Source organism: Trichechus manatus, unplaced genomic scaffold (genome assembly GCF_000243295.1).
Source record: "Trichechus manatus latirostris isolate Lorelei unplaced genomic scaffold, TriManLat1.0 scaffold00250, whole genome shotgun sequence".
NCBI lineage: Eukaryota > Metazoa > Chordata > Mammalia > Sirenia > Trichechidae > Trichechus > Trichechus manatus.
The window spans coordinates 2,395,885-2,406,008 of NW_004444186.1; the positions used below are offsets into that span (position 1 = coordinate 2,395,885).

Consider the following 10,124-nt stretch of genomic DNA (forward strand, 5'->3'; position numbering starts at 1 on the left):
GAAGGGCTCTTAGTGGCCAAGGCTCTTACCTTTGTCACTTATTCCTATGGCCGTTTCCTTAAGAAAGAAACCACGCAGTACATGAGAAATTGTACAGTAAGAACTCCTCAAAAACGAAACCCTGACAATTCACAGAAACAAATTATTCAATTCTCCACTCCACCAAAAAAAAAAAAAAAAATCAAGGTTTTTCTTGCTACCTCACAGCAGCCCTACTATATTCAGTATACTAAAACTGTGATTTTAAAAATATATATATTAACTTTTCCACTTACTGAGAGTCCAGGACTTTATCAGGTATTAAGAAGCAGCTGGAGTGGGGCACATACTAAATATGCTGCTAACATCCCAGGTGGCCCTTTCCACTAAAGGCTGAAGCTGTCTGTGTTGCTCTCAGTTATTTACAATAACTGGTCTCTGAAATACAAACTTCACTATCTTCTTCCTGATAGGATAAATTTTACTATTTGCTTACTGGATAGAGGCTACAGATTCCTGACAGTAAATTGTAAAAACCTGATACTGGATCCGTTACGCTTTGCAAAGACCAAACTGAACTGTTTTCCAAGTTTGCACTTATGTCCACTCCCTCTTCCAGTTTCATTGGTCAGGAACCAGTGACGGATCCTGGTCAAGATTTCGTTGAGCCTTCTACTGCCAAGATATTTGCTCAAGTGAAATGCAGTCTATTGCTTAGCATGCTGTTAGGTCAGACAAAGAGACACCAAAACCGACTACAGGTGGAGGCCTAAAGCTTCCGCAGGGCTGATTTCCCTTCTTGGCTTTACATAAAAGATTATTTGCTTGGGAACTGTGCACTAGCTTAAGGAAACACCTAGATTTTTTTCCCCATTTATCTGAACAGTAAAATGACGTTTTGTTCACGATGCCGTTAGTCAAACTTATCTGAAAATATGTGTTTGTAAGTAAGACGGCTAAACTGCAAAGAAACTGATAAAAACTTTGCTAATCTATTTTTCCATCTAAACCAACGTTTCAAAAGTGGAGACACAGATATTTAAACGTCTGATATTTCAGGTTAAAGGGAAGATGCCATAATTCTTAGGCACCATCCATGGAGCTACAGATACTCAGCGGGAAATATTAATTCTCAGAAGGATCATTTAAGGGTCAAGTAATCCTTTCGAATTCTGGATTAAAGCCTACTGAAAAGCAAATGATTTATCTAAACATACACGAGAGAACCCATTTGGATCAAGAAAATAAAATCTTCTATAACCATCATCAAATAATACAACCTTTCGAACCCTAAATTATTAAATATTATTTAGACAACAGTACAGTGTCAGGCATTCAAGTAATGCTTATGAAGGAAATGCACAATCATTAAAAGCATGGGCTCTGGCTTCAAATCCTAGCTCTATCTCTTATTAGCCATGTTTACTTAGACAAGTTAATTAACCTTGTTGTGCCTCAGTTTCCATACATAGGGTGAAGATAATAATGGTATATATCTTATGTGAGGATTAAATGAGTTAATATGTCTAAGGTAGCTAGCAGAGTACCCAGCACACACTATGTGCTCATAAGTATTAACTGTTATTATCATCGTTATTGTTAGCAATAGCGGTAGCAAGAGCAGAAACTTGGACAAAATGGTTGCGGTAGTATCATGTCACTTCTGTGCTCAGAAACATTCAATGGTGCTCCACTCTCCACAGTTGTCCCCCCTTATCCGCGGTTTCGCTTTCCACAGTTTCAGTTACCTGCAGTTAACCGAGGTTCGTGGTGCTTGTGTGCGAGTAGCCCTTATTTTACTTAACAACGGCCCCAAAGTGCAAGAGTCGTGATGCCGGCAATTTGGGTATGCCAAATTATTAGTTATTATTGTTAATTTCTTACTGTCTCTAATTATAAATTGAACTTTATCATAGGTATATATGTGTTATGGATTGAATTGCGTCCCCCCAAAATGGGTCAACTTGGCTAGACCATGATTCCCAGTATTGTGTGGTTGTCCACCATTTTGTGATCTGATGTGATTTTCCTATGTTTTGTAAATCCTAACCTCTATCATGTTAATGAGGCAGGATCAGAGGCAGTCATGTTAATGAGGCAGGACACGATCTACAAGATTAGGTTGTATGTTGAGTCAACCTCTTTTGGGATATAAAAGAGGGAATAGAGCAGAGAGGGAAGGGACCTCATACCACCAAGAAAGACATACCAGTAGTGGAGTGTGTCCTTTAGACCTGGAGTTCCTGTGCTGAGAAGCTTCTAGACCAGGGGAAGATTAATGACAACGACCTTCCCCTAGAACTGACAGACAGAGAAAGGCTTCCTTGGAAGCTGGTGCCCTAAATTTGGACTTCTAGTCTCCTAGACTGTGAGAGGATAAATTCCTATTTGCTAAAGCCATCCACTTGCGGTATTTCTATTATAGCAGCACTGGATAACTAAGACAGTATGTATAGGAAAAACACAGTATATAAAGGGTTCGGTACTATCTACAGTTTCCGGCATCCACTGGGGGTCTTGGAACGTAAACTCCCAGATAAGGGGGGATTATTGTACTGAATTAGGTACAAAAGCTTCAGTTTGACATTTTAGGATGTAGGGCTGCCCTTCCAAATAATATTACCTGACAGTTTTCAAATTAGAATAAAGCTAACATAATGCCACTACCATTTTATACTCTCCCAACATAGTAACTACACTGATACTTCCATTTCTGGAATTATGGAAGACTAGATAAGGTGAAAATTCTCTTGCAAAAAAAAAAACAAAACTAGAAATGCTGGATGAAAAATGACAAACATCCTTTTAAACGAATAGCTAAGCTCTTAAGAAAGTAAGGGAAATCTCCAGGGGTCATAGCAAAATCAGAACCAAAAATCAGGTTGACAAGTATAAACCGATGCTGTGACTATCCTACGGGTGTATGCCAATGCTGATAAACAAGGGCGATGTATCTTAACAGCCACACAGAGTCAGGAGACAGGCTTAGACCTGAATAAGAAAGAGAACTGAGACTCCCACATAATGTAGAGGCCCTCACTAAGAAAGTGGATCAAAAAATTAAAAAATAAAATCTTCTATCTGCACAGGGAGATAACCAGAAAGCTTGAAAATCCTAGTACTGGCTCTGCATGGTTCAGGAACCCTTAAGTATAAAAATTAACATAAAAAAATATGGCAGGCTGGCAATACTCTTGGGGTATCTGGCCTAACTGAAAGTAAAACTATGCAGGAGCGGTACATCTTCAACTTAGGCCCCTCAGGAATCCCACAGATGAAACTCTGTTTACAATAACTCATAATCCAAAATCACAGAACACATGAGGAAATGAGTCATTATGAGTTAATGCTGGCAGACACAACAGCAGAATTAGATCTCTAAGCACTTCAGGTTATAGAATTAAGATGGTTAAAGAAAAATGAAGAATTTGACAACATGAGGAGAGAAGAAAATATTAACAAAAACATTCAGGCAAATTTGAAAAAAAAAGCAAATAGAACTTGTAGGCATAAAAATATAATCTTTGGAATTAAAAACTGAGTGGAAAAATTAAACACAGATTAAACGCAGCTGAAGAGAGAATTACTGAGAATACTAATCTGAAAAAATCACACAGAAGGCAGCAAAGACGGATAAAGACAAATGAGAGGTCAAGAGACATGAACAGACGGAAGTCCAACCTACGTCTCAAAGGAGCTCCAGAAGGAGAGAGCAGACAAAATGGAAGAGAGTCGTCTTGGTTGTCTAGTGCTGCTATAACAGAAATACCAAAAGTGGATGGCTTTAGTTTAGGAGGCTAGAAATCCGAATTCAGGGTGCCAGCTCTAGGGGAAGGCTTTCTTTCTCTCTGTAAGCTCTGGGGGAAGGTCCTTATCTCAACCTTCCCCTGGGTCTAGGAGGTTCTCAGAGCAGGGACCCCAGATGCAAGGACACACTCTGCTCCTGGCTCTTCTTTCTTGGTGATAATGTGGTCCCTCTCTCTCTGCTCGCTTCTCTTGCCTTTGATTTCTTGTAAGATTAAAGGTGATGCAGGCCACACTCTAGGGTAACCCCCTTACATTGGATCAGGGCTGTTACCTGAGTAAGGGTGTTGCATCCCATCCTAATCCTCTTTTATGTAACCTAATCTTGCCTCATTAACCACAGGGAGAGATTAGGATTTACAACACATAGGACAATTACATCAGATCACAAAATGGAGGAATGACCACATAATACTGGGAATCATGGTCTAGCCAAGTAGACACATATTTTTGGGGGACACAATTCAATCCGTGACAAGAGGCAATATTCAAAGAAATAATGAATGGAAAATTTCCAGAAACTATGCCAAACACGAATTTGTACACCAAGTGGCATAAATAAAAATCAATCCATATTTAGATACATAGTACCGAAAGTAAAACACCAAAGACAAAAAATAATCTTATAAAGAATCAGAGAAGAAAATATTGCAAAGGAAATGCAATGATATTGAGAACAGACTTCTTAACAGCAACAACTGAAAATACTATTTTATTGTCTTCTGGCTTTTAAGTGCTGGGAGAAAACGATCAACCCAGAATTCTATACTTAGCTAAAGGAAGACAATTTTAGGCAAAGAAAGATCAAAGAACTACTGAAAAATAGCTGAAAGTACTACTAAAGGATGTTCTCTAGTAAGAAGGAAATTAGATCAGAAGGAGGGGTCAGGAATAAAGAGACAAAAAAAAAAAAAAAAAGGAAAATATGTAGGTAAATGTAAATAAACCTTAAATACAGAAAATAATGATAACTATTAATTTGAGGATTATAAAAACAAGGTGGAACCAAAATGTTGGACAACAATAGCTTGTAAATTGGGAGGAGGGTAATTAGAGTTAAAATATTCTAAACTCCTTGTATTATTTGTGAGAAAGAGATTAATTTTAGGCTCTACCTCCTCAGTCATTCAACAAATATCTTTTGAGGATAAGTAAAACTATGGTGTCAGAAGCCATAAGTGATTACTGGGGGTAGTTGTGATAAGGAAGGAGCATGAAGCATACAGGAGGCTTCTGGGGTGCTGGGTGGTGCTTACATAGATGTGTTTACTTTGTGATATTTCATCAAGCTGTTCACTTATCATTTGTTTACTTTTCCGTATATATGATATGCTTCTGTAAAAGTTATAAAAGAAAATCTTATTGTACCTCTTACATCACAATAAAATTCTGATAGATTAAAGATACAACTTTAAATCTGAGTCATAAAAAATGAAAAAATAGGTCAGTATTTATATACTCTTGGCTAGGGAAGAACTTTCTAAGCATGACAGAAAAGGCAGAAATCACTGATAACTTTGATTATATAAAAATTTTAAAAAACAATAAACTTTTACACACCAAAACAAAACACTGTTTTGTCTGAAACAAAAACATCAAACATGGGAGAAAGATTTGCAAAATATATGTCACACAAATGGTCAACATCTTTAGTTAAATACATAAAATTCTTAAAAATTATTAGGGGGAAAAAAAAGGAATATCCAATGGAAGAAATGGGCAAAGAACATGAACCGGCAATTCACAAAAGAAATATATAAACGGCCAGTGAGTTCTGGAAACTGAAAATTAAGTAATTTTCCCAGATTCACAAAAATAATAAGAGAAAAAGTTAGGATTCAAACTCAGGCAATCTGACCCTTCAATAAATATTTGTTTAATGAATGAATAATTATATATTTAACACTGAAAGATGTTTACCTCATAGATAAGAAAATACAGATTGTAAGACAGAATGTACAATGACACTCCTTTCTGCATACATACTCACATAAACGTCTATACAGGCTTAGAAAAAAGTCTAGAAAGACCACAGTGTAACAGTAATTAGAGCATGCGACGTTTTTTAAAAATCTTTATACTTTCTGAATTAAAAAAATTTTCAGAATAAGCAAATATTACTTCCATAATAAAAAAAAGTTACTTTAAATAACCAAATAATAATACAAAATGAAAAAGCACATAAACACCTCTAATGACTTTATCCCAATGGATAAAAAACATGACTCAGCATGGTTCTCTCAGGGTTACTAGTCATTAAATTCCATCATTATGTCAAGTTCTCCAGTCTCTTCCTCATCTGTCTTTTCTACCCATAGCTGTCAAATTAATCTTCCTAAGCACTGTGATCCTCATGTAATTTCAGTGATTAAAAACCTTCAACGATCTTCCATTTTCTGCCCAAGATAGTACACATTCCTTAGACTGGAATTCAAGGCCTTCCACAATTGTGGCATTCAATTAACTTTTTTACTTTACTATGCATATTCTAGCCAGTTGACTACTTGCTGTTCTTTGTATATGTATGTTACCTACAGATTTCTATAACTTGTTCATGTGGCTAATGCTGCCTAGAATGTGCTCCCCATCTCTGTGTCCCTTTACTGCCTGATGCTCAGCTTATCTGCTATCTTCTCCATGAAACAATCGCTAACTTCCCTTAGCCACTCTGAGAATCCACAGCTCCTTTGATTTGTCTTTCCAGGTACTTATTTTTTGTTTTATCTTTCCTAATAAACACTGACTTCTTATTCTTCTTACTAAATACTTATTAAATGAATATAGTTTATTAATAAACTTTAAAAAAACTCACAGAATTCATTATCACTACGTTTAGGCATTTTCAAAGTGCCAGTCTGTGGCAATTCGATTTCTCCTTTGAACATAGGAAACATAAATTATTAACAGTGCAGGTTGGCCTTTACTTTCCAAGTCTCTGACCTAACAAAGTGATTTATTAACTTAATGGGGTAGATCCTTTATCTGACGCAAACTCTAAATTATTCGATGAACTGATACTTACAAACACTACAGCATTTGGGTCAGAATTGATCAAACCTTTCTTATATAAAGGGAATTTAAGCTTTATTTTCTGGGAAGAGGACAGAGCTGTAGGACTCTGAACGTTCTCCTTTACCTTTTCGTGTTGTGTACCGTGGTTCCCCCCAGGACAATCCTTACTCCAGGAGTGGTACGGTTCAGATTGTAAACTGTTAGAGCCTCTTCATACGTGGCTCCTCCAATGACAAACACAATGATATCCTGAGGTCTGCAACAATCAAGAAAGAGTTAATGTCACAGGATTAAAAAAAAAAAAAAAAAAAAAAAAAATAAAAATATAAAAAACCCAAGGATTTGTTGTTATTACATTCACAGTTTTAATTTCTAAATCTTTCTTTTTTGATGGAGGAAGCAGAATTAAAGCAGAATCAAATAAAAGGTTTAAAAAAAGTTTTTAATTATCTGAAATTGGCAGGAAACAGAGCAGGAAATGCTGAATAGTGATTTGCTTTCTGTTTATGAGCGGATGTCTTATAATCTCTGTGCTGTGGATTTCAGAATAGCAAGTAGTGTTTGCTGGGACCAAATGAGAACTGTTCTTTTATATTCAAGAGGCTGCAGAGTGCTTTGCTGTGACATGATATCAATATAGCAGTAATTTATGCTTACACTACATATCTCTTTTCATGTATAAGTCCTTTGTCAAATACTTCGTACAGTGTCATTACAATGGCCTCTGTCCAAGGACCTCAAAGCATTTTAGAAAGTACTGGTATATTTGGATGTCCCCATAACATGGAAACCAGAAATGCTTAGTATTTTGAGTGTATAAAAAGACTGGGGCACAAATCAACAGCCCTTCTAGAAACTCCACCTCTTCTTAAAAACTATTTGTTTCTGGACATTTTGATGAATCAAGAAAAAGAAACCATGGAAACGCAAAAAAGAAAAAACCTGTGGGTGTAGTTTCGATACTAAGACATGCTCACACACGAGCTCATCCACTAGCTTCATTTGGGTCGCATTGGGCTGTTTTATTGTGTTTCAACCTTTATCAAAATGGCTTCATAACCTAGTGTGTGGTTCTTCTGCTAGCTCCGTCTATAGTTATCAACAAGAAAATTACATCATTTTAAAAACTGTTAAAGTCTGCCTGTTTTTGTTTTCTCATACCATCAAAAACCAAAAACCAAACCTGTGGCCACTGAGTTGATTCTGACTCATAGCGACCCTATAGGACAGAGAAGAACTGCCCCACAGGGTTTCCAAGGAGCAGCTGGTGGATTTGAACTGCTGACCTTCTGGTTAGCAGGCAACCTCTTAACCACTGAGCAACCAGGGCTCCAGCCATCAAAAGGAAATAAAATTATTTAATCTTTTGTTAAATCACTTATTAGGCATTATTTATAACGCTATCAAGCAGAAGCATCCATGTTGGAGGTTAAGGCATAAAACTAGGCAGAAGTATCTTTAATCAATTTATGCATACATGTTTATGTGTAAATCACAAACAAATAAACAAAAAACCCACACTACCTCTCTTTTCTATTTGTCTCTTTCTAAAACACCTTGAAGGAATTAACTGAGAAAGTATTTGTTCTAGTGGGACTTCATGGAAATGGAATCAGATATTTGTAGATATTTTCAAAAATGTTACTGTTTATATAACAAAAATTGTTATTTTAACCATTTATAAGTGTACAATTTGGTGACATTGATTAAGTTCACCATGCTGTACAATCATCACCATCATATATCTCCAAAACTCTCTCATAAGCCCAAACAGAAGCTCAGCACTTTTGTAGCTGTCTGTAAATGTTCAAATAATCTCTGAGTAGGAGATATCCCCAGGAAAGGTACACAAGCTCCCAACGATGAAGAGGTGTTATCTTGCAATTAGATAGAGAGTCAATTAGGACATTTCTTTGTGGACCTGGGATTTAAAATTATGCTCTGAAACACTAAACTGACTTTTTAAGTCCAAATAAGCAGCTTCATTCAAGATCACCCGCCTGAAACAAAAGCAATATATTTAGCACCATGGTGCCTTAGGAGTTACATACTGTAATATACTCTGCAATCATTTTTTCTTTATTATTATTAAAAAAGATGTTTTGACTAGATAACTGCGTATACATGGCATGAAACACAAAAGGGCATACTGTAAAATGTAAGTTTCCCGCTCACCCTAGTCCTCTTGTCCCCACTTTCTCTCTCTAGAAGCCAACACTGTTACTTGTTTCGTATGTATCCTTGCAAAGACACTAAATGTTTTTGTACATATGTGCATATGGATATATACTTTAAACACAAATAGGAGATTTTCATATACACTGTTTTATACCTTATTGTGCATTTTAAATTTTGATAGATATTGCCAAGTTACTCCACAGATGTCATTCTACCAGCAATCAGGAAAGCACCTATTTTTCCATACCTCTGTCAACACAGCACATAATCCAAGCTTTGGTACTTCTCAACAGACAGGTGAAAAAGTGATAGCTCACCATAGCTTCTTATTATGATCTGTTCAATAAAGATGTGAGCTACAGACACAGGTCTGTGTATCATCAGCATATGAACTTTAGAAGACAAATAGTGTGAAATAAGAAGGCTGGGGACACCAACATTCAAGGGATTGGTGGAGGAACAGGGAATCTCAGCGGAGAGAAAGAAGGAACAATCAGAGAAAAGAAGTTAACAAAACCAGGAAAGTATGAAGTTATGGAAGCCAAGGGTTTCAAGGAAGAGAAAGATCTAACAGTGTTAAAAACTGCAGACAGAACATCGAAATAATACAAATCATCTTCCCTGATCGTGATGCTATAAAAACTGCAAACCAGTAACAGAAAGGACAAGGAAAAAAATTAAATGCATGGAAATTGAATAACACCTACCTTAAAAAGTATTGGGTAATAGAAAAAATTAAAAATGAAATAACAAATTCTTAGAATCAAACGAGAATGAAACACAACATATCAAAATCTTTGTGACACAGTAAACGCTGTGCTCAGAAGAGAATTTATAGCAATAAATGCACACATCGAAAAAGAACAAAGGGCAAAAATCAGTAGCTTATCCCTACAACTTGAACAAATAGAAAAGGAGCTGCAAAAGAAGTCCACAGTCATCAGAAAAAAAGGGAATAATAAAGATCAAAGCAGAAATAAATGCAATAGAAAACAGAAAAACAATAGAAAGAATCAACAAGACTGGAAGTTGGTTCTTTGAGAGGATCAGTAAAATGGACAAATCACTGGCCAAAGAGACAAAGGAAAAAAGTGAGAAGATGCAAATAACCAAAAAAAAGAAAGAAATGAGACGGGTGACAGTACAACAGA

General features: G+C 36.3%; 1 protein-coding gene across 3 annotated transcripts in view; it reads right to left on the minus strand.

Moving 5' to 3' along the window:
* Positions 1–10,124, minus strand: part of VPS45 (vacuolar protein sorting 45 homolog) — a 78,179-nt gene that overhangs the window by 27,625 nt on the left and 40,430 nt on the right. For 2 of the 3 annotated variants that reach the window (XR_002822843.1, XM_004389598.2), the window contains one exon: positions 6,920–7,051. Coding sequence is in view for 2 of the 3 variants with exons in the window: in XM_004389598.2 (XP_004389655.1) it covers positions 6,920–7,051 (132 nt within the window). In the remaining variant the exon portion in view is untranslated. Of the gene's footprint in view, positions 1–6,918; positions 7,052–10,124 lie in introns of those variants that run through there. The other variant, XM_023724574.1, reaches the window with a different exon arrangement.